The sequence below is a fragment of the Pituophis catenifer genome, unplaced genomic scaffold (genome assembly GCF_029215685.1).
Source record: "Pituophis catenifer annectens isolate HBS135680 unplaced genomic scaffold, rPitCat1.0.hap2 SCAF_3, whole genome shotgun sequence".
Lineage (NCBI taxonomy): Eukaryota > Metazoa > Chordata > Lepidosauria > Squamata > Colubridae > Pituophis > Pituophis catenifer.
In genome coordinates, this window is record NW_027256883.1 from 169173723 (window position 1) to 169199528 (window position 25806).

The 25806-nt window shown below is 40.0% G+C and overlaps 1 protein-coding gene across 5 annotated transcripts in view; it reads left to right on the forward strand.

The window, feature by feature from the left end:
• Window positions 1-25806, forward strand: part of ATP2B4 (ATPase plasma membrane Ca2+ transporting 4) — a 76557-nt gene that overhangs the window by 45070 nt on the left and 5681 nt on the right. For 2 of the 5 annotated variants that reach the window (XM_070941527.1, XM_070941526.1), the window contains 6 exons: window positions 533-724; window positions 1592-1805; window positions 7877-8088; window positions 10255-10362; window positions 11283-11465; window positions 15191-15383. In XM_070941527.1, coding sequence (XP_070797628.1) covers window positions 533-724; window positions 1592-1805; window positions 7877-8088; window positions 10255-10362; window positions 11283-11465; window positions 15191-15383 — 1102 coding nt within the window. The remainder of the gene's footprint in view (window positions 1-532; window positions 725-1591; window positions 1806-7876; window positions 8089-10254; window positions 10363-11282; window positions 11466-15190; window positions 15384-25806) is intronic. The other 3 variants (XM_070941524.1, XM_070941523.1, XM_070941528.1) reach the window with 2 other exon arrangements.

Genomic DNA, 25806 nt, shown 5'->3' on the forward strand with positions numbered 1-25806 from the left:
TCAGAAATCTTGCAGCCCAAGACAAAATTTCACCATCCCTGGGCTCAGTAGGACACAGCAGGCAAGCATTAGGGAAAATTGGTCGCTATAGGGAACCTACTTAATGCTTTTGAGATTTGCTGGTCTATTCTAACAGGCAAAGTTTTTCTAGTCACCAACTGCCACCATGTGTCTGTAACTGAGTTTTGCAATAAACCTAACAGCCTCCTTAATCAGCTGCTTTGGTTCTTCACCAACAAGTCCAAGCGAAGAGGCAATGGCTAGCTTTTCCTCAGAGTTTTTGATCTGAAAGGAAAAAAAGTTAAACTAGCTACAGACTAGGTATTTTAATTGTCAAAGAGCCTTGTGTTGGTTCATTTGGATCTTTCAGAAAAAATGAAAAATTTTCCATATAATTTACATTGCAGTGTCACATTTGAAATGAACTGACATTTAACATTTTGTGGGTACAAGTCTTAAAATTGAACATAAAAAATGTAATGCTTCCTTTTTGTCTAATAGTCTTTCCTCCACCTACTCTTTATTTTCTCAGGGCATTGCTGGCACAGATGTGGCTAAGGAGGCTTCAGACATCATCCTGACAGATGATAATTTTACAAGCATTGTTAAGGCAGTGATGTGGGGTCGCAATGTATATGACAGCATTTCCAAGTTCCTGCAGTTCCAGCTGACAGTCAATGTAGTGGCTGTGATTGTGGCATTCACAGGGGCTTGCATCACACAGGTAAAAGAGTTGGGACTTTTATTAATGAATTAGAGCTGGTCTAGATTCCATTGGAGGTTTAAAAATACAACAATCAAAACTTTGTCTTGCTGCACATAAAGGTAAAATGTTCAAAGATAAGAGAATTAGGTTAAAAAGAACTATACTTTACAAAAGGAAACCAAAAGTCTATTTATTTAGCTTTTCTAACAGTGGCCAGTTAGATACCCCAGGCTGGTCACAAATAGCGCTGATGGAGACAACAATTCAGTGTATAATGGACTACTGTGGCTAATGGTTATAAACTACTTATTTATACTTTCATCAGAAGATTGCAGCAGTTCTTTTTGCATCACACTTATGCAAAGACTTCTACAGTACTAGAATTGGAGAATTGGTATTCCCCTTTATTCAGTTGAAATTAGAAATGTGAACAACTTGAAGAAGAGGGTTCAAGCTTCATAACAGTAGTAATATTGAACTGAAAAGGCTAGTATTTCTGAATTATCATAGTAACCCAGATGTATGAATTCAGCACCAGTGAACTCCCAAGTTAAAGAACTAGGGGAAAGGGAAGAATAGCCATGGACTATGTTTGCAGTATATTAGCCACGGTGGCACAGTGGTTAGAGTGCAGTACTGCAGGCTACTTCTGCTGACTGCCGGCTGCCTGCAATTTGGCAGTTCAAATCTCACCAGGCTCAGGGTTGACTCAGCCTTCCATCCTTCCAAGGTCGGTAAAATGAGGACCCAGATTGTTGGGAGCAATATGCTGACTCTGTAAACTGCTTAGAGAGGGCTGTAAAAGCACTGTAAAGCAGTATATACTGTAAGTCTAAGTGCTATTGTTGCTATTAGTTTTTGAAAGGGTTTTTTCTTTCTTTGCAGGATTCACCTCTGAAGGCTGTCCAAATGTTGTGGGTGAACTTGATCATGGATACCTTTGCCTCATTAGCTCTTGCCACAGAACCCCCTTCAGAGTCTTTGCTCCTGCGTAGGCCATATGGTCGCAACAAGCCACTGATATCCCGAACCATGATGAAGAACATTCTGGGACATGCCGTGTACCAGCTCACCATTATTTTCACATTACTATTTGCAGGTGAGACTATAGGAAAGTGTGTAGAACAGCTAGGTAATCTGGGATCATTTTTTCTGTTGTTGGATTGAATAAGGCTAAAAGATCTGGGCTGTAAACCCAGTTGACCATTAAGCTGTAAAAAGAGAAAGAAAACTGTTTGGTATCATCCAGTATCCTGGATTCTGCAACCCAAATCTGTGGCCCTAATTATATTCGATCTGTTTGCTCTTCCAAGATAGTTTTAAAAAAAACAATTTAAAAGATCTCCATGATCGTTCTAATGTCAGTCAGTTTAATGTCAGAGTTTCAAGTAATAGACCCATAGCAAGCAAAACTCTGAGGCAGGTAGATTCCTCAAAAGTCTTTATTGGATATATCATATTGGTACAGATCTGGTGAAAACCGACTCTGAAGGTTTCTGCGGTTTTCACCTAATTAAAAGTAAAAGTTTTTCCTCAACCCCAAACAGTCACATGGTCCAATCAAGATGCTGTCTGGTTGCCTGGTGACATCACTCCTCCTTCCTCAGGCCAGGTGTGAGAATGTCCTTGGTTCCCAAGAGAAAATATTTTATTTTGACTACAAAACCCCAGCTATCTCTAATCCCCCCTCCCTGTCCCTCAGCTCCAATGCGGCAACACTGAAGCTCCAAGATGGCTTGGTCAGGTCAGCTTTAGGGTTGAAACCTCAGCTAATTAATTCAATTTATGTTTCCTCTTCTAGTGCTTTTTGAGAAAATGAAAAAAAAGGCCATGTAGTTGTTTTTCATATTTGATTAAGTGTCCTCTGTGAAATAGTCACCATATCTATGCCAAGAAATAGGTAAAGATTCAGAGGATAGACCTGATTGACTTCTGTCCTCTTTCATTAGACATACTTTAATCTCTCAATAATGCTGAATACAGATTTCATGTTATTGAAGGGCAATTAGTAGTTATCGATAAATAATATAATACCACGCAATTTTATGTCTTAAATTGTCATGAGTGCAAGCCAAGGAAAATTGTTTTTTGATTACCAGTACTGCTTACTTAGTGATGAAGTTTACTGCCTATTCCCTTATTATACCTGATTCATGACAGAATTTATATTGATATTCAGCACCAGCTGTAGAAACTTACAGCTGTTTAAAGTATCAGCCAAAACAGTAGTATCAATTTAATTAGTATGAATGAAATTAAATTGCGGTATGCAATTTAATGATAGGATAGGAATAGTCAAATTAGAAAATGGAAAGAAAATCTGCAAAATTAAATTCTGAAGGATCAAGTTTTATGTTGCACTTAGTGGCAACGAGAAGGCTGAAGGGGTTCGTCCTGATTAATTTGATTCCATGCAAACTGGTTGTTCCTCATCCTATTGTGTGTTTTTAGAACTCGGTACAGCTTCAGTTGTGAACCATTAACAGCTTCCAGTGAAAAATATTTCATTCTAGCTGGAAGCATTATGTTGGCATTGTTAAACTGAATTCTTCCATTCATCAGTAAACCAGATTCATAAGGAGGAAAACTTCTGGATTACTCTGTTTGCTTTTTTCCTGGTAGAGGCTCACCTGCTGCAGAACCAGCAGAAATTCAGTGGGGAGGGTGGAAAAGCAGCAGCGAAGAACAACTGCAGTTGCAGTCTGCCTGCTGTTGAAGCCTAAGAATCTCACTATGACTCTAAGGCAGAGTCTGTGTGTACATTTCTTCGGTTTCGTGACTGAGAAATGCATATATTTATAGCTCATCATTTCCATTTTAAAAGCTGTTTTGTTTTGGTAATGAAGGTTTTCAAATAATTATCTACAAACTTTAATTGAAGCATAAAGAAAGGCAATCTCATTAAGGGAACAGTCTATTTTTCCAGCAGCCTCTTAGGTAATTCTAACATTGCTTAAATGAGGAGCCATTTGTACACAGAGAGTGAATTAATATAAACTATGCTTTTTTGGTTTAATTTGAATATATTAATTAGTGATGTTGAGACTTTTTGGAATGCAAAATTTGGCAAGACTAGGTTGGCAGAAGACAAGAGAAAGAAGTTGGCAGGAAAGCTAAGAGTAAGACAGGATCAAAACAAAAGACTTGTTGGAAAGAGGAGCAAGGAATTGAGCATTGCAAAAAAGCATACTTTCTAGTTATATTAAATTGCTGTCTAGTTATGCTGTATTACATTAAATTATAAACAATTGTCAACAATTATTTTATTTTTTAATTTTGCTTTAATAAGTGGAAAAATAAAAAGGGTTTTCTTCTTTTTTTAAAGATATTTCTAATAATAATATTGTCCAACTGTCTGATAAATTATCAGATATTATTCAACTTAATAATATACTGTATATTTTCTATAAGAAAACTTAAAATTTCCATGGTGATTTGTGAATATTTGGGTATTTCTCATTATTTTGATTCCATTAAATATCTGGGAATAACAGTCAAGGAAAGATTCTTCATTAAAGGTACCAGTATTTTTTTTTAATCTTTAAAGAAACTATGAATGTTTAAAAATGAATAATACATCAGTGTTCAAACTAGTAAAATAAAATATCAGTATCAATGTATGTTCTTATTTTGCATTATTGTAATCTATTTTATTGTATTTAATTATTGCTACTATATTACTACATTATTATATTTTCCATTGTTGAATCTCAGTCTATCATGATTGATGCGACATGTAATTCCAGCAAATGAATAAATGAATTACACTTAAATGGTATGATGATTAACCAGTGACAAAGACAGAGTACTTGAAGGATCTCTGGAAGAATCCACTGTTTTCTGTCATTTCCAGAAGGACATCACAGAAGACCAATTTAGCTTCATGGGAGGCTGTTCCAGAGAATTGGTACCATGATATAAAAGCAGCACTTTCTGGTCTCAGGCCCTCCTTACTTCACAACATGGGGCACCACTAGCATCTTTTTAAAGATAATCCCCTCAGACAGGTCAACTCTGGTTAGAGTGGGTAATCTTGGTGCCAATCCACATAAAGCTTTCTATGTCAACATTAGCACTTTCAGTAATACAGGAACAGTATGATCATGGAAACAAGCATAATCAGAGCAACCAGGCTGCTGCAATTTCTGGGAGTTTTCAAAGGCAACCACATGTAGAGTGCATTGCAGAAGCACAGTTGAGGCATAAGAGGCAAGAGTTACTGTAGCCAGATCCTCCCTATTTGAGGTAATTTGAGTAGCTGAGCAAAGTCTCTTTGGCCACCCAGCAATAGCCATGCACTTAGGAAAACTCTTGTGGAACGGACTTGCTTCCTCAGCGTCTCTTGAAGAGACAATACAGAGCCAACAGGGAACAGTCACACACAAACAGCAATTCCATATTGCATTCCATGTAAGCCATGGTGGTGCAGTGGTTAGATTGCAGTACTGCAGGCTAACTCTGCCCACTGCCAGGAGTTCGATCCTGACTGGCTCAAGGTTGACTCAGCCTTCCATCTTTCCAAGGTCAGTAAAATGAAGATCCAGATTGTTAGAGGCAATATGTTGACATTTATAAGCCACTCAGAAAGTCTATAAAACACTATAGAGTTGTGTATAAGTCTAAGTGCTATTGCCGTTGCCTAGCTCAACTTCAGCTTGTTTCATCCCATCCAACCCCCAATTGATGGCATCTCCAATTGGGCCCTGCGTTGCAAAACAAAGCTGAATATTATCAGCATATTAACAGTTTCACATCCCAAACTGCCAAATGATCTCTCCTATTGGTTTCAGATGGATATTAAATGATGGAGGGAGATGACTAATCCCCGCAGTACCACACAAAGGAGTAGTCACCTGTCATCACTATACTTCCAGACCACTTTCCCCTGTCTACCCTTGAGGTAGGAGTGGAAACCCTGCAAAGCAGTGCCTCCCGCAGTCCCCAACTTCTTCAAGCAATGCAAGAGTGTAGGGTGGTATTCAGAGCTACTTGGAAATCCTAATAGATTTGAGCTGGAAGGGATAATAATTAATCCGGTCTCTGTCCCATCCAAATGCTCAAGTCTCTAGTAGACTCAGCAACTGAAACCTGCTCACCCATCTTCCCCCTAAAGGATTGGAACCTAGTCAATAGTTTTCAAACATTGCTGGATCCCAGGAGGGCCCCTTTTTAAAAGGAACTGTCTCATGCCTTCTTCATGATTCTGGCATCCTCCCCTCCCAAACAAAAGAGTCCAACTGATGATACACACCTCTCTTTTGTTGGGGAGATCCAGGTTCAAGTACATTTGCAGCCATGGCGAGAGTGCTGTCTCTCTCTCTCTCTCTCTCCCTACCAAATGTGGCTGATTTTGTGGGAATAAAAACAGAGGGTGATACAGGATGAACAATACAAGCTCCTACTGAAAAAGATGGAATATGAAAGTAACAAAATTAGTAACAGTGCTTGATGAAAGGACTTCAGGGAAAGCTATGGCATCCTGAAGACAGCTTCACTTTTTGTAGCACTGACAACCATGGCAGAACAATGAGCCAGCAAACAGATTGGCACCTTGAAATTCCACCTCAGATAAAGAGAAGAACCTGGGATCACTCATAAGTGCTCCCCATGAGAAGACTGTAAGACAGCAGTCTCCTTTCAATGGGTTTTTAATTGCTCTAGGAGCTGAGGGAGAGTCAATTTTGCTCAAAACGTACTAATTCAGTACTCAAGCTCAAATGTACTAATTCAGTACTCAAGCAAACACTGAATTTTCCCACTTCCTCTCTTAATCACTTCAGGAAACTACTTGTTAACTGCTTTTTGGAGGTTAAAAACCTTTACAACACAGATTTCATCACACTGGGTGATTCTCCTGTCCTTGAGAAAAGAAGATTTATGTATGTTTAAGAACTTTAAAACATTTTTTTTTCACTCTGAAATAAACAGCAAAGTTGAGTAAATCAACTTTGTAAAGTTTTAAATGGACGAAGGGGCCAGATGGATTGGAAATAAGATTTAGAAACTAATTATAAGAATCCTTCCTGTAGGTTGTTTAAAATTCTATTAAAAATATATGAAGATTTTGATCCTAAGAAATCTTCCTGTGAGAAAATGTTGATTTAAAAAAACATGTTATGAGGAGACTTTGAAGTCTGGAGACTAGAGGCAATCAGAAGCTGGTAAAGATTATAATTAAAGGAGAAGAGACATATTAGTATAGAATGGAGAAAAGTATTTTGACTTCGGAAGAATTTCAAGGATATTTAGCATTCATGTCTCAAAAAATTCTCTAAAAATTCTCTGCTATCATAACAGTGAGTTTAAAAGAGGAGTTAGAAGACAAATAACAACTGAGAACCAGGCTGCTTTGGATATATATTTAAAAATGACAAATACAAGAATGATATGGAAAAAGATGTTACCCAAGACTTACAAATGAAACTAGCTGATTTCTTAGTAATTAAAAGGGATATACCAATAATACATCAGAAGAGTGATTTGAACAACTTTCATATCTTGGTCTTGCAAAAGAGGTGTGCTATACTAATGAAGGAGTTGCTGAGAAGACAGAAAATGAAAAGAAGCTTTTGGGTCACTATTTAAAGAGAATAAGCATGAAGAACTTTCAAAGTAAAAAGAAGGAATATAAAATTGCCTTACATATAGTCCTTGACTTAGGATCATTTAATAATCGTTTGAAGTTATGATGGCACTTGAAAAAATCACCAGTCCTCATATTTATGACTATTGCAGCATCCCTGCAGTCAAATGATCAAAATTCAGGCACTTGACAACTAGAAAGTATTTATGACAGTTGCAACATCCTGGGGTCACCATTTATGATTCTCCCAGCTGACTTCCAACAAGCAAAGTCCATGGGGGAAATTAGATTCATTTAACAACTGTCTCATTCACTTAATCACCATGGTGATTTGCTAAACAACCAGGCAAAAAGGTTGTAAAATCGGTTTTTTAATCTTTGTATTTTTAATCTTTAATTTAAAAATATTTAAAGAGAGTACTTGATGATGAAAATTATACCTTTCAGGGTCATGGAGTGCAAGACACTTGCCGCAAGTTCTGTTACAGTGTGTATATGTGCCATATTTTATTCTGTAATCGTATTGTAAAGGATATCTGTTGATGGAAAGAATATGTTCATGTGCTGTTCAAACTCTTTTCCTACAGGTGAAAAAATTTTTGATATTGACAGTGGCCGGAATGTTCCCCTCCACTCCCCACCCACTGAGCATTACACAATTGTCTTCAACACTTTCGTCATGATGCAACTGTTTAATGAAATCAATGCTCGCAAAATTCATGGGGAAAGGAACGTATTTGAGGCCATCTTCCGGAATCCAATCTTCTGTACAGTGGTGCTAGGAACCTTTGTTGCCCAGGTAAATGAAATGGGCTTGGGTGGGATTGCAGGAAAGGAGAGATTGGGAAATGGAAAATTTGTCCGTCATTCTCCCACCAAACATACTCTAAATTGTAATGTTTACTGACATGGCAACTTTATGCAAGGCTGATTGGGGAATTCTGAGAGTTGAATTCTACACATTTTAAAGTTGCCAAGGTTGAGAAACACTGACTTACAGTGTACGGTCTTAGAAAAAGCCACATTTTGGTGGTTTTCTGAAAAATAATCAGGATGGGAGCCAGTCTAACATGTTCTAAATAAGTGGCAGCAGGTCTGAGAAGATTCATCTCTTTGGGCATTAGAAAGGCTAATTCCTCATGAAAAGAACTTTCTCTTTTGCATCGTACTATGGGAGTATGCTCCCATAGAGAGGGGCTCCTCAGGGTGCCGTCGGCCAAACAGTGTCGACTGGCAGCCCCCAGGGGGAGAGCTTTCTCTGTGGGGGCACCTGCCATCTGGAATGAGCTCCCCCCAGAGATACGGAGGATCCCAGATTTACGCACTTTCCGCCGCACCCTCAAAACATTTTTATTCCAGCAGGCTGGTCTGGCTTGACTCTCCCTTTTAATTTGCTTTTAAGTATTTATACAAATTGGGTGTTTTTAAATTAGTTTTTTTGGGCCAAAATTATTTAATGTACTTTTAAATGGTTTTTAACTTTTGTATGATGTATTTTTATCTTGTGGCTGTTCACCGCCCTGAGTCCTTCGGGTGTAGGGCGGTATATAAATAAAATAAAATAAAATAAAATACATAAAAATCTTATTGTATGGACCAGAACTGTTTGCTACTCCATTTATGTGTAAGAAGAGTATGCAACTGTCTTGGTTGTGTTTCCTCTTGAAATGCTGGGTCAAATTATTGGGCTGGTGTGAGGGGAAAAAAATTTAAAGCAGGAAAAGGGAAACTTTTTTAAAAAAAAAAGATCTTAAGATCAAGAGAATGGGAAAATTTGTTCTTATATGGAACCCAATATTGATTTTTTTTCCTTTCATGACTATGGTAAGAGATAATCACAGTAGGTTTGGATCAGAAATAGAATTCTTTTGGTTTATTAGACTTGGGCTAATTCATTCTCTACTGGAAGTGATTATAATAAATTCCCTGAGTGGATCTGCCACTTCCACTTTCATGATTTAGTTTGGATGTGAAAGACACTAATCCTCCTGTTGACCACACAATGATCAATTATTATAGTATCATCCTAAATTTCCTTCTTACGATGCAGCCTTTGATACATAGCAATATAGTTAAATGTTCCTATAGCAAATATTCCTATAAGATGAACTTCCAATTTATAACTTTGGTATATCTGAATTTTCTAACAGTCTTTGCTTCTTTGTGTATTTGTTATTACTTAAACTGTTAGGTGTATTGCATTTTTTTCCTTACATGACAAAGGATTTTATTTCTGAGTTCTGTGAGTTGAGAAAACCTCCATCCCCTTGGTGGTAGCATTTATTAGAAGAGTCTGTCTGTCAACAAATAAGGGTCCAAAAATTATCTCATGTCTAAGAATGTAAATTTATGTTCCCTTTCCTCTCGTAACCTCATCTGAAGTTGTGAATTGCAGCCATCTTTTCACTCCTTTAGGTCAGAGGTGTCAAACTGGATTTCTTTGAGGGCCGGATCAGCATTGTAGTTGTCATCCATGGGCTGACCGGGGAGCGGGGAGACAGGACAGACGGCGGTTGGGATAGAGTGTTCCTGCAGCACTCCGCTGGCCAAAACAGGGCATCTCATTTTCGGCCTGGACAGCCTTCTGCAGAACTCTGCTGCCCAAAATGGGGCCCAGGGGGCCCACATGCAGCCACCCGTGCCCCATTTTCCCTAGCAGAGGCACCACGGGCCAGCCCCGTGAGCCAGATCTAAGCACCCCGTGGGCCAGATCCGGCCCGCGGCCTTGAGTTTGACACCCCTGTTTTAGGTTAACAATATTGACTGAAGGCTTGCAATTTTTAGAGTCAGCAGGCTTATAATGCAAGTGTTTTCTTTCAATTCCTTTTCTATAAACAGGTTCCACCATTCACCCACTAGAATTATTAGGCTTGATTTCATTATATGCATTTCGGCTTACTGCTTTGGATGGTGGTTTACCGAAGCCAGTCTTTCCCATTGTTTTCTTTTTCTACCAATATTTCAGATTATTATTGTGGAGTTTGGTGGTAAACCATTTAGTTGCTCTGGACTTACCTTGAGTCAGTGGTTTTGGTGTATTTTCATTGGTGTAGGAGAGCTGCTTTGGGGACAGGTAAGAAAGTGAATATTCTACATTTATTTAAACAACTAGTTTTGTTCCTGCATATTGTTCAGTTACTGTATGTGTTAATTGTTGCCAATCTCATTTCTCTGCAAAAATCCAAAAAGGATTGTTACTTTTCTGTAAAGTAACAATATTATTGATTAAGTTGCCAACATAACCAAATTCAATGTCAGATTATAACATTTTACTTTTCATTTTACCCATAACTTTCTATACCTATTTTATATTAAAAAACAAATTTTAATGCTTTGTGGCATATTTTTTAAAAGTTGAGAAGTACTGTTTATCATAGAATTAGGAGATATATAAAAGTGGAAGGATAGCTGTTCCAATCTATCTGTTACTTACAAGATAAAATCGGAGTCATTTTGTATAAATCTGTGAATTGATTCATATCCTCAAATATTCCAATTGAATCACTATGGGGAGTTTTTCAACTGAGAATAAATTCACCAGTAATTCTGGAAAATCATATGCAATTAGATTTTCAACATGAAAGAATAGTTTGCTTTTATTCATCACCCCTATACTTCCATCATATCTCTTGAGAAAAAATGTTGTTTTTCTTCTAAGCCTGTACATTTGTCTTTCTTTTGAAGTTGAAATCCTTTACAGAAACAAATACACATGGAATAGCCTTATAGCCAGTTTCAAAGATGTTACAAATGTGTTTGCTATCTCGTGGGACACTTTGAGACCCTGAAGGAGTCCAAAAGGCAAACTAGAAATGATTTAGAAAGTAAATTTTAAAAAATGTGATGCCAATCAAACTGAGGATGGCATGTTGCAAATGCAGAGAACTGTTGGGAATCATCACCTGACTAGATAGTCAGGCTTATTGAACAATAAAGTCAAAACAGCCACAGAAGAATTCAGAAGAATTAATTCTGAGCGTTCCATTTCTATAGTTGATCAGCAGTATTCCAACAAATCAACTGAAGTTCCTGAAAGAGGCTGGTCATGGGATTACCAAAGAAGATATTGCAGAAGAAGAGTTGAATGAAGGTGTAGATGAAATTGACCATGCTGAAATGGAGCTTCGACGTGGACAGATCCTGTGGTTCCGTGGTCTGAACAGAATACAGACTCAGGTATGGCACCGTTATTTTTCTCCCTTATACAGTGCAGCTTGCATTGTTGCTTTGCTTTAAGTGAGACCAGTCTAAGGATATACGTTGGAAGGGTATGACATCCCTGTTGCTGAAGCAATTGAGATCAATTAGCCATATTGTTTAAACTGGCATTAACTGTATGCATTCAGCGGAGGAGTACTTCTAGGACTCCATCCTTGCATTGTGGAAGGTTATCCCTAAACCTGCCTCACAACAGATCTATTCCAAGAGATAAGCAAGGGTATGTAGTCATGCTAGTTTTTATGAGATGCTAATGCAAGGCTGACAATAAAGACAATATGCCGCTTAAATTTTTTTTGCTCAGCCATTATCCAGCCTTCAAATTTTAGAAAGGAAGGTGATGTTCCTGTTTCTGCCTGCTAAAGGATGTTCTAGGACTACATAGTTCCACTACCTAGAGTGCTTAGGTATAATAAACAAGATGGGAAAGAGGGCAATTTGAGGATTGAGAAGCACTGAGCTTTATGGATAGAAATCCCAAAAACTAAATTAATGTTAGTATTCTCTTCACCTTGATAAAATTTAATTTAATTTAATTTATCACATTTCTATGCCACCCAACTCCCAAGGGACTGGGCGGCTTACAACAAAAGTAATGCGACAATGAACATAGAAAATTATTAAAAACATTATGAAAACATTTTAAAAACATTAAAATCCCATGCACACCATTCATGGCCGGATCTTGCAAAATTGCAACAGCGAGATCAGCGGCCCTAGGCCTGCCGGAAAATTGCTTTCCGGAAGGTCAGTAGGGTGGGGGTAGTCTGGATCTCAGGAGGTAACTAGTTCCAGAGAGCTGGGGCAGCCACAGTGAAGGCCCTCCCCCACGGGCCCGCCAGCTGGCATTGTTTAGCTGACGGGACCCGGAGGAGACCAACTCTGTGGGATCTTATTGGTCGCTGGGAGCTATACGGTAAAAGGCGGTCTCGAAGATAGCCTGGCCCTGAGCCATGTAGGGCTTTAAAGGTAATAACCAACACCTTGAATTGTACCCAGAGACCAATAGGGAGCCAGTGCAGCTCGCGGAGAATTGGTGTAATGTGGGTGTATCTAGGTGCACCCGTGAGAAGCTCGCGCAGCTGCATTCTGGACCAACTGTAGTCTCTGAACACTCTTCAAGGGTAGCCCCATGTAGAGCACGTTGCAATAATCTAACCATGAGGTGACAAGGGCATGAGTGACTGTGAGGAGAGCCTCCTGATCCAAGTAGGCTCGCAATTGGTGCATCAGGCGAACCTGTGCAAAGGTCCCCCTAGCTACAGCTGCTAGATGTTGCTCTAATCTTAGCTGTGAGTCTAGGAGGACACCCAAATTGCGAGCCCGTTCTGAAGGGGACAGTTTCTCTCCCCCCCCCGCCCCCCGAACCAAGGATGGACAGTCGACACAGTCTTTAGGAGGCAATACCCACAGCCACTCGGTCTTGTCTGGGTTAAGTCTGAGCCTGTTGACTCCCATCCAGACCCTCACAGCCTCTAGGCACTGGCACATCACGTCCACCGCTTCACTGAAATGACGCGGTGTGGAGATATACAGCTGGGTATCATCAGCATATTGCTGATACCCCACCTCATATCGTCGGATGATCTCACCCAGAGGTTTCATGTAGATGTTAAATAAGGGGGAGAGAACCGAGCCCTGAGGCACCCCACAAACGAGGGGTCTAGGGGTCGACCTCTATCACACAGTCATTATTATTATTAGGATTTGTGAAAGCTGTCCCACTCGAAAAGATTCTGAAGAGAATACATCATTCATTACTATAGGACACTGTTTCTCAACCATGGCAACTTTAAAATACATGGACTTCCACACCCAGAACTCTCCATAGCTGGCTAGGGAGTTGAAGTCCATGCATCTTAAAGTTGCCATGGTTGAGAAATACTGCTGTAGTAGTGTATCTCCAGAGTAGAAAATGAGGTCCTAAAGGAAGGAACATTGTTTTGAAGGTACTTATGCCTGGGAATTTTAATGTATGTCATGTTGAAAATGGGTCTTTGTACAATGCATTGATTAAAATAAAACAAAATGTACAATGATGGGTACAAATTAAAAGCAAAAGATGTAGAGGAGAGCAATGAATCCACTGAAAATATCCTAGGCTGCATGTGTTTACTGAACTCTGGTCTTTTATTAGCAAGGCAAAGTCACACTTGCATGTCACTCTCTGCCTGAGATATGCCACAGAGGTAGTTGTGAGACCTGAAGTGCACAAAATGCTTTCAAGAGCAGAACCACAGAATGCTTGAACATGTAGCTTGGTTTAGTACGTTAAGCTGATTTGCTCAAAATCTTTGGAAGGAGAACCATTCAGAAGTATATACCCTCCTCTTTCTATTCCAGACTCACCTGTGGATGGTAGGTACAAATAGATATAAATCGGAATTTATAAAACTGAGTTAGTTTCTTACCATGGTGGTATCAAAAAATAGGGGAAAAAACCCTATCAAGGTAATAAGGAGGAAGAAGAGGTGACCATGTCCATTTTGTGAAAGAAGCAGTCCATTAATGGAGCTTTCCATACCCACTGACTTAAAAATACTGCCAGCTATGGCAAACACTAAAAGTCGCACATCTTGGGGGGTGGTTGTGGTGATTATTATTAATAATATGGTATGCAAATCAGCCTTGAATCTGAAAAACAAAGCTTACAGAATTGCAGTTTTCCCAAAATAGTTTACATTTATCTCTCTTTCTCTCTCTCATCCTCCCCAAGAAATATAGCTGGGATTCTTTTTTACTGCTTACATGATTGAACTACAGAATGCACCATGTTTTCCCTTCTTACTTTCCAATTGAGACAAAACCGTTTGCTAGTAACCTAGAACACCGGGGGTTGTATCAAGACAGCAGCATTTCTATGCCTGCATTTGCAAAATCTGGAATAATAAGGTGGAAAAAAATATTCTACTATGAAACCCCTGCATGCTATTATGTCTTTGCTGCTTTGAGATGACTTGGTCAGCTGCGATTAATTCTGCTTGGTTACTATATTACTCATTTCTTAACATTGGCTAAAAAGAAATGTCTCACTATGATCCCAGAGTTTGTACGTTAGAGGTAAACCTACCACACACCACTTTTATATTGCCTGTTTTGGACTGACATTGCTGTCTTTTAAGAACATTTGTATTAGAACAAACATCTGGAAATGTGTTTCCAGATGTGCATGCTGCACTTTTGCATCATACAGCATTTTGCTTACATGCACATTTTCTCCACGTCCCACTATATTGCAGAGTACCTTTATTTCAAGTTCTTTTGCCCTGCTGCTTCACTCTGCATAATAATTCTGTAGGCACACGTATGCAGTTATATTCTCCTGAAAGTCTAAATGTATTCCTAGGGTTTCTTACAGAAATAAGATGAGCAACCGCACAAACGTTTTCTCCCCCCAAAAAATTAATATTCACATATGCAAACAGCTAGACTCTAGGAGACAGCAGGTTGAATTGGGGAACGGAAAGAAAAAAAAAAAGGCTGGAATCTCTTTGCTTAACAGCTTTCCCCTTGGATTAACTGCTGAAACTGTGGGGGATGTACTGGGTTTCTCCATTTTCCACTTTTGTTCCTTATGGTATGTATCTGTATCCTTTGTCTGTCAGCTTCCCCTTCCACTGTCCTAGTTCCTTTTCCTCTTTTGATTGTGGGACAAAGCTATCTCACTCTCTGATTCTTTGCAGATGGACGTAGTTTACACATTCCAGACCGGCGCCTCCTCTTTACAGGGAGCCCTCAGGAGACAGCCTTCCATCGTGAGCCAACACCACGATGTAAAAAATGTTTCTAGCCCAACCCATGTAGCTCTTTCCTCCGTCAATTCCACTCCTACCACTTCTGCTGCTGCTGCTGCTGCTGCATCTCCTCCTGCGGGCAGTGAGTGATAGTCTATTCAATGCATGACTTCCTAATAACCACCAAAGGCACTCGCACAAAGCTAACCAAACCTGTTCTTTTTCCCTTTTCTTTTAACCTATAATTGGATTCATGGTTTCTTATCTTGAGAATTGGGAGGAAGTACGGGGAGGAAAAAAAACCAATTTTCTCTCTATTTCTCTGTGTGTATAACTTTTTTAAAAAAACCTTGCATCCTTAACGTTGTTTTAAAATTCCTTCTGGTTCTTTCTCTGCCTTTTGCCTTCCCTATTGCAACTCTTTTCCTTCCTGCAGGACTGGATTAGAATTCCCATATTCCCTGTAGGAATTTTAAAAAATGATGTCTTTCTTAGAGGTAAAGATGGAACATATAATAAAGGGAATAACCACTGTAGATCTGAAAATAAAAGCGTGCAATAGCAGGCTTAGCTTTTTGATATTCATATTATTCCAAAGTGGGAAGCAACCCATTATGAACAAGCAGTCTTCTGCATGTTTTCTTAACTTAACATTTACCCTTTCTGAACTCTGTGGAAATTATTTCTGAATAAACGTGCAACATAACGTTTTTTGAAAGCTTTATCCTGCACCCTTAAAAGTCATTGGACATTTCCTTACACCTTAAACCCCCCTTCCACTCAAGCATCTCAACCATAATTAGGTGGAGAGAAAAAGTATATGCCCCAAAGCAGATATACTTAAGTATACTTTTTTAAAAGAATGTTTTAACAAATTGATTTAACTAAAACACTGAATTTATCACATGATTTATGAAATGCCGTTTAAAATCTTTTTAGCTTTCTAGTTTGGGGTGTATTGATTATTTATAAAACTCTCTGTATACCAATCTCAAGCTCACCATTTTACATTCGTTTTCTAGTTTTAAGTTCTCTCTTGACACAGCCATATGATGAATTCCTAAATTTTGTATTGTGCTTCTACATAATTAAGCAGTTTAATGGTTCAGAAATTAAATTTTCTACGTATTGAAGCAGTAATTATTTGTCGAAGAAAAGATGGGAGGCCTACAGCATGTCTTACAAAATAATACTTGTAAAAGAGATCTTACTAATTTTTCCCATTTTAATTAAGTGCTGCTTTGTATGTCTTCATGGAACTGGCAATCAGTCGTGTTTTGCTATTCAACAAATAGCATTCTTTTCTTCTCCAGAAAAATCGGTTTAAAAACAAGTATTGCATCTATGGTCGTACATTTTTCCACTGTTCAGATTTTTTTTTAAATTCTGTTCAGTATGTGTTTTAATGCAACATGCATTCATTTGTTTACTTCACTTTTCTTAAGAATTCAAGGAAAAAAATTGAAAATGATTTATATCATGCACTTAACTAATATTGCTATTTTTCATTTATATACAAATATTATTTCTGGAGGAGCACACCCCTGGTATTTGTTTCTCTGATTGTGCCTCCAAAGAAAGAAGTAATTTATTAAAAATGATATATTCGTTTTTTAAATTTTATGCACCACATTTAAGGAACCGCACATATTTTTATGACTCATAGAAGCATTAATTTGTGTATCAAGAAGTCTTATTTAAATGGGAATATAATTTCCCACTATATACTAATTATATCAAATACTATGTTTTTCTTTTTATGAACTGTCTATGCAGTTGTCTAGATCTTTTTTGCTGCCCTTACAAAGCTACCTGTCCATGTCTCTCCTTCATCTGTCTGCCTCTCCTTCCTTCCTTCTCTCTCTCCCATTACCTCTTGGAAAGTTCTACAGACCTTAAAACAATTGCAGTGTGCTCGAAGGGTGATTTAGAAAAACATTAAAACATTAAATTGCAGTAGGGAGTATGTCTTGCTCATGGCAGTTTATAATTAAACTGATAAAATTCTGAAGGAACTAAATAGCCTATGGCCTATTCCACTCAAAAGAAAATGGAAAATGCATCTGTTTTTATTTTCTGTCTACTAATGAAATGGACATGAGCAGATAGCTGTGGAACTAATGTATACTTTTTTTCCGTTTGATGAGGGATCAGATATGTTGAAAAGTACAAGTCTCTTTTCCAGAAACTTTATTATTTGGAAGACTCTTTTGAGGATATGAATAATTGAAGACATGCTTTATTTCTTCTTTACCTGTAGTATGTTTGGTCTTGGCACAAATGATGTAGATTTCTAAAAACTGGGTACTAGTTCAGTGCCCTAAAAGAGCATTAATAACATGAAGCAAGATAGGTGGCCTACTCATGCCCCCATTCTTTCAAATTTCATCCCATAGGGAGAAGAAGAGGGGAAAGATATTTGGCATGACTGATGATGTAAGGGGAGATCTTTGTAGGAGTCAGGTATAGTGCTGCAATAGAAAAACAGAGGTTCTATGACCCTTTCCTCCTGCCATCAGTTTCCTCAGGTGGGGAAGTCTCCGCTCCTGAGTTCTCTCATAACTAAGTGGGCCCTTTTGAGTAGATTCCACTGAGACAAGGAAAGCTCTAGTGATGCTCTTGAATAATATTTTTTCAAATTCTTTATCTTCATGGGACCCTTTTCATATAGTCTGTCCCAAAATAACCAGTAAACATTGCACTTGCCATGGAATCCCAGAAGTGGTTTATTTATTTATTTATTTATTTATTTATTTATTTATTTATTTATTTATTTATTTATTTATTTATTAATCAAATTTCTATACCGCCCTACTCCCGAAGGACTCAGGGCGGTGAACAGCCAAGATAAAATACAGATAATACAAATATTAAAAAAGTCCCTTAAAATTATTAAATATTTCGGCCGAAACACAGATTAAAACACCCAATTTATAAAATCATAAATTAAAAAATTTAAAAAATTTAAAAGATGGGAGTTAGGCCAGGCCAGCTTGCTGAAATAGAAAAGTTTTGAGAGCACGGCGAAACGTGCGCAGGTCCGGGATCTTCCGTATCTCTGGGGGGAGCTCGTTCCAGATGGTAGGTGCCCCCACAGAGAAGGCTCTCCCCTGGGGGCCGCCAGTCGACACTGTTTGGCCGACGGCACCCTGAGGAGCCCCTCTCTATGGGAGCGTACTGGTCGGTGAGAGGCTATTGGTAGCAGAAGGCGGTCTCGTAGATACCCCGGTCCGATGCCATGGAATGCTCTAAAGGTGGTAACCAAAACCTTGAAGCGCATCCGGAAGACCACCGGGAGCCAGTGCAGCTCGCACAGGAGGGGGGTCACATGGGAGCGCCACGTCGCTCCCATAACCACCCGTGCGGCCGCATTCTGGACCAGCTGGAGCCTCCGGGTGCTCCTCAAGGGGAGCCCCATGTAGAGAACTTTGCAGTAGTCCAAGCGGGAAGTAACGCGAGCATGAGTGACCGTATTTAACGAGTCCCGATCCAGAAAGGGACGCAACTGGCGAATCAGGCGGACCTGATAAAAAGTCCCCCTGGCCACGGCCGTCATGTGCTCTTCTAAAGACAGCCGTGAGTCCAGGAGGACACCCAAGTTGCGAACCCTCTCCGTGGGGGCCAGTGACTCGCCCCCAATAGTCAGTGATGGCACCAACTGACTATATCGGGATGTCGGAAACCACAGCCACTCGGTCTTGGATGGGTTGAGCCTGAGTCTGTTTCTCCCCATCCAGATCCGCATGGCCTCCAGGCACCGGGACATCACTTCAAGCGCATCATTGGGGTGGTCCGGGGTGGAGATGTACAGCTGAGTATCATCAGCGTACTGGTGGTACTTCACCCCGAAACCACGGATGATCTCACCCAGCGGCTTCACATAAATGTTGAACAGAAGGGGCGAGAGGACCGACCCTTGTGGCACCCCACATACAAGGGGCCTCGGGGTCGACCTCTGCCCCCCTGTCAACACAGACTGCGACCGGTCAGAGATAAAGGAGGAGAACCACCGTAGAACGGTGCCCCCCACCCCTAACTCCTCTAGCCGGTGCAGCATGATACCATGGTCGATGGTATCAAAAGTCGCTGAGAGGTCTAATAGGACCAGGACAGAGGAACAGCCCCTGTCCCGAGCCCTCCAGAGATCATCAACCAACGCGACCAATGCCGTTTCCGTGCTGTACCCAGGCCTGAAGCCTGACTGGAACGGATCCAGATACGACAATTCATCCAGGTACTGGGGGAGCTGTCGCGCTACCACACTCTCAACAACCTTCGCAACGAAGCGAAGGTTGGAGACTGGACGATAATTTGCCAACACTGCCGGGTCCAGGGAAGGTTTCTTGAGGAGAGGCCTCATCACCGCCTCTTTCAAGGCGGCAGGGAAGACACCCTCACTCAAGGAAGCATTTATAATCCCCTGGAGCCAGCCTCGTGTAACCTCCCGAGAGGCCAGCACCAACCAGGAGGGACACGGATCCAGTAAACGTGTCTGCGCTCAGTCTGCCCAGTATCCTGTCCACGTCTTCGGGCGTCACAGAATCAAACTCTTCCCAGATAATACTCACAAGACCTGCCTCTGTCCTCCCCACTGAATCTACCCAGTCAGAGTCCAGATGTTCCCGAATCTGAGCGATTTTGTCATACAGATACTGTACAAAATCCTCGGCTCTACCCTCCAAGGGGTCCTCCCGCGCTTCCTGGTGGAGCAGGGAGCGGGTCACCCTAAACAGGGCGGCCGGGCGATTATCTGATGACGCAATAAGAGTGGCAAAATAGTTATACTTCGCCACTTTTATCGCCACCAGGTAGGTCTTAATATGAGACCTTACCAGTGTTCGGTCAGATTCAGAATGGCTGGCCCTCCAACCACTCTCCAGGCGTCTTTTCCAGCGCTTCATCTCCCTCAGCTGCTCGGTGAACCAAGGAGCCAGGCGAGATCGACGCCGGGTCAGAGGCCGCAAAGGCACAACCCGATCCAAAGCTCCAGCGGCCGCCCTATCCCAGGCAGCCACAAGCTCCTCAGTCGAGCCGTGTGCCAGAGCCTCAGGAAATGGCCCAAGCTCCGTCTGGAACCTATCAGGATCCATCAGGCGCCTGGGGCGGTACCACCTCAATGGTTCCGCTTCCCTGCGGCGGGGTGCGGCGGTTCGAAGGTCAAAGCGAAGGAGGGAGTGATCTGACCATGACAAGGGCTTGATCACTATATCCCCTATCTCAAGATCACTCAACCACTGACCAGAGACAAAAACCAGGTCTAGCGTGTTTCCCCCCGTGTGAGTAGGGCCATGAACTAACTGGGTCAGGTCCATGGCCGTCATGGAAGCCATGAACTCCCGAGCCACTTCAGACGCCTCACCGACGGATGGCAGGTTAAAATCCTCCATGACCATAAGCCTGGGGGTGTCAACCGCCACCGCGGCTATAACGTTGAGCAGCTCGGGCAGGGCTGCCGTCACGTGGCAGGGAGCCAGGTACGTAACCAGCACACCCATCTGCACCCCATGACCCCACTTCACAAGGAGGGACTCACAACCAGCCGTCTGAGGAACAGTGACCTCCCTCGGACCAAGACCTTCTCTAATGACAACCGCCACCCCCCCGCCCCTCCCCTGTGTCCTCGGCTGATGGAATGCGCGGAAACTGGGTGGGCACATCTCAACGAGGGGGACCCCCCCTCCTGGCCCAACCAGGTCTCCGTAATACCCGCCAGGTCCGCTCCCCCCTCCTGAACAAGATCACAAATGAGGGGGGCTTTATTTACCATGGACCGGGCGTTGCACAGCATCAGCCGAAGGCCCAGGGCCTGAGGGTCTGTGCAACCTGGGGAACGAGGGGAGCATTGGAGGCCGGCGGGCGCGCGCTCCCACAACCTGATGTGGCCCCCTGCTCCCGCTTAAGTATATATTCATTCAATCAATCAATGAATCAATTTGTATAGTCACCTATGACTATACATACTATAGGTCAATGACTCTGAGCAGTTTGCAATATGTTGTCATTTAGGGAAATTTCTTTAGTATTTCAGAAGGTTTAAATTTTATTGAAAGTGAGTTTCATAGAAGTTTTCATCATTCCTTTTGTAACTTCTCAGGCTTTTCAAAAAGATCTCCCAACTCTTCGGGATAAATTTTGGGAAGGATGGAGAAGATATTCAAGAGGAGGGGAATCACTGGAACTATTTCCCTCTCTATTCTATTTGCAGAAGTTTCTCCTAATTAAAACAAAAACAAAACCATTCGATCCATTGGCAATTGGATTGACTCATTGAGAATAAAAACTGTTGCCTAAAAGCAAAACTGTTATATGAATTAACGCCTATAAGCAACTTAGCTTTTCTACTTCTGTTGATCCATTCACTAGTTTGGAATCAAGATAAAGCATGCCCCAGGGGAAAAAAAGGGGGGGTGAAAGAAACCTATTATAGATGATTATGGATCCTGATCTCAATTTAAGTTATGGTGGAGTTATGGTAGCAGGCAGTATATTCAGATTCAAATAGGGTACAGTAGTCTCATGGTATTTGTTGGTATCTTCTAAAAGAGCCATGCTTTTTTCTAATCTCTTCAGTATTTACATAAGGTTAGAAAAATACACTAAGGAGGCAATGCTGGGCCTTCTCCAAAGATATTTAATCAAAACAATGTTTTCATGGGCACCAGAATAAAACTGACATTTCCCAATAATCTTTATTCACTGGAAACAATCCCATGAGATAAGTTGGGCAGAGAGAGTGTTCCCCAAATCACCCAGTGGTGCTCAAGACCAAATTCAATATCTCAACTATCCTACCTTATTGGCTTTCAAGACCCTTATGTGTGTATGGGGAGAAAAATGCTTACATGATTTCCCCCCACCTGTAATACCAATTCAGATTGGAGAGAGCTGAACATTCAAGTTACGTTAAAAAAACAACCCTCCACTGAAGATGAATCATGGAAGCTGTTTCTTCCAATGCAAATTGCAAGTGGAAAAATTACCATATGGATCAGCATTACAATAAAGATAAATTGTGAAAGCTCCTGAATTTTCCATACTAGGATGGCAATCTAAATCAGGACCTCTCATTACTTTTAAGTAGGGGGGGGAAGCAAAACCGGGTGCCCATTTCATGTTAAAATAGTATGATTTTGAGTTCCACATTGTAGGACAGAGTTGGGAACCTATGGTGTGATAACGTTTTGAAATCCCAGTTTGTTATTTCATTAAAATGAAAGCAAATTAGAAATTTCAGAGAACACAACTTGCTAAGTAAAACTTGACAGTCAACTTAAAAGGTTAGCAAGAGATCATGAGGACAAACTGGAGACTAAGCAAGTAGTAGACATCAAGGCAATTGAGAGCTTATGTACTTTGAATATGAACGTACTTTCTCAGTCATTTGTAATATTACAGTTTCCAAATTTGACGTATAAATAAACAAATCAGTCAAATGGGCGAATTATGATTAATTGTTACAAGAAGTGGACAATTTCAAGTCATTCATGGACGATAAATATTTTAGTAGGTTTTGGACATGATAGCTGAATGAATCCTCTATATTTAAAATAAGCTTCATCTTTAGTTATCGGATCCTGAGGGCAGAAGAAAGGAAATTATTATTATCAGAGGATACATACAAAGCTTTAGGAATCCCTAATCATATTGAATATTTCAATGAATCGCTAACAGAAGCTGACACAAAGTGTATATGATACAAAGTAAACATTACATCCTTTTACAAATTCGAATGCATAGTATTTCAGTTGCTTCAATCTTTGTTTTTTTATTGTGAAGTTGTTAATAAGTCCCCAAAGATGGTTGACTTATTAGATCTATAGTTAGGTGGAAGAAAAGTTACTGAACAAATACTCTCACTTTTATAATCTCTGAGATTGTAATACTTGTTCTTTCTACTTTCAACAACCATGGGCCTCTCCATGCCAATATTAAATATGGGTTGCCTCTATTATGTTTGGGGTTGTGTGGAAATCAATGGCATGGGAAATATTGGGCAAGCAGATGGAAGAATGGATTCAATTAAAATTCAATGCATCCTACCAGCTAATGTCTCATAGACAGAGAGGAAATTGAAACCAAAGGTGATTATGAATGAAAGAACAGAAATAAAAAATACCTGTAGCTGATTAATAGAAATGTTTGGAATCATGTACCCTGTGGAACGTATATCAGCTGCTGTTTTTTTTAAAGGATTCATTGAAATATGCACATTTGATTACATAGAAACAGCCAAGGGAGCAAAAGACGTAGTTAGAGAATTGAGTTATAAAACTTTTTAATTGATTTATCCTGGCTTTATTTTATGTCAGTTTAAGGCATACTTAATGCTTCCATCTCCTATTTTCCCCACAGCAATCCTGTGAACTGGACTGAGTTAGACATGACTGAGAAAGTCACCCAGCTGGCTTCTGTTTCATAGTCTCCTGCTTTCTAGTCTGGCACCAAGAGTTAACCTCATGAACATAATAGGTTCATACATTATACTTAAATGGTGTTTGTTTAACCAAGCTTATTAAAGAATACAATCACAGGTGGTTTCATGCAACACACTAAGACATAGAGACTAAAATAAAGCCAAATATATCCTAGCACATTGTATTAATCAATATGAACAAAATTGAGACAAAATACGTTATGAAACTAAAATAAACACAGGTTGGATTTGCATGTTGAACATTAAGTATTTTTGGCCCTGAAAGTGTTTAGTATTACATTCATGGTTTAATTCAGTCAGCTGAAATTATATCAGATTTGGAGATGTCCTTATACCCATTAATATTAAATATGTTGGAAACTTCTAGCATGCTTTAGCCATCTTAATAGTCTCATGTATTTAAATCAGAACTTTGCCACTTTTGAAACTGAACCCTATTTCTGGCTTCTTTGCAAAGTATAATCCTTAAGGCCTGAGTATTTGAAAGACTGCCTGTTTCAGTACAAACCTGTCTATCGTAATGATGTCCAGGGAGGTTCCTTCTAAATATGCCTCTGCTGGCAGAGGTCTATTCATCTGGCATGCTCTTAGACTTAGACAGTACGAGGCATTCTTGGAAGTTGTGGTTGTTCTCTTTCTTATAAGAATATTCAAAATGCCTATTTTATCCACTCTTTTTTTTTTACTTATTTTAATTTGCATTTTATTAGTAACTGTTTCAAATGCTCAAAATGAGAGTAGGAAGCTGGAGAATGAAGAAATAAACAACAGAGAAGCACCCTGCTGGAGGAATTCTCCCCCCCCTCCCCCTTTATTTTCGTTCTGCACTGCAATCACATTCCCTCCAAGATTTTTGTCATAATCACAGTGCTTTAACTCTGGCTGATAGGCAAGAGAGCTGCAGAAAGAAAGCAGTGGATAGAACAGGCATTAAGCATTGTCCTATCACCAGCAGCATTACCATGTGTTACTGGAAGTTGCTTTCCAGTACCATTTTTTCAGAGAAGCATTAAGAACTAATATATGGATACATAAGGTATCCAAGTAAATTGTAAATTGTAAATGTAGCAAGAGAAAACAAATCCCATTGTATTCCTTTAAAATGCCATTTTCAAAATACTGTGGAGTTCTTTAAATAAATTAATATAATTAATATGTTATACTGCTGGATTGCCATAAGAGATTGAAAATATTGAGCAATTTTGTTCCCACCCACCTATCTACTTCTGAGAACTGAAGAAGGCTTTGGAGAAGGCTTTTAAGGCTTTTAAGCGTTGCTACTGTATTTGTTGTATAATTGGATATAAAATAGATTTTTTTTCCTATAAATATGCCTGAACACTTATTTGAATTTGAGATTCATTACACCATTTTGGTTTGCTTTAGCTCATCAGGCATAAAATGTGGATTGCATTAAGATGCACTATTTTAATTTGCTTTGGGGATATGTTTTGCATAGAAGTCTCAGTGGAATGCTAATAGTATTGCCTATATTTAATGTATGTACGTATATGGTTAATATGGACAATAGCAAGCTTTGATCATCATGTTTGATACATTGATTTGTTTGAGCATGATTTCCACAGCAACGTAATTCATCACGCAGAGGGAAGATATCTGAATCCCAATTTCAATAATGCTTTTTTTGGTATGCGTATATGATTTATATTATTTCTGTGACCGAAGAAACTGTGATCAGAAGAAGGAATGGAAGGACAGAAATGTCTTAAGTCTGAGTCAGACACTATCAAAATAACCAAAGAATTATTAAGAGCATGGGATTTTGTGACCTCATTCATTTCCATCTTCCCTAAATCTCAGCTGTTGGAAACTCTGTAGGGTAACTTGTAGCCTGTGGGCATGAGTTGCTTTACTCTTACCTTTGAACATTACTGTCACAAGCTAATGCTCTAGGAAAGAGCAATGGGCTCTTTCCTAGAGCAACAGTGAGTGCTAGACATCCCCATTAAATAAGCTGTCTACTAACTTCTCTTGGAAATGAGTTGCCAGTTTCCAAACACAAGAGCTCCTAGCCTGGGCTCCAGTTTAATAGCCCCCTTACTACTGCATGCTCACTGATATGTTCATCATTCTGCTTGGATTTGCTACAGTACACGGTCTTGACCATTTT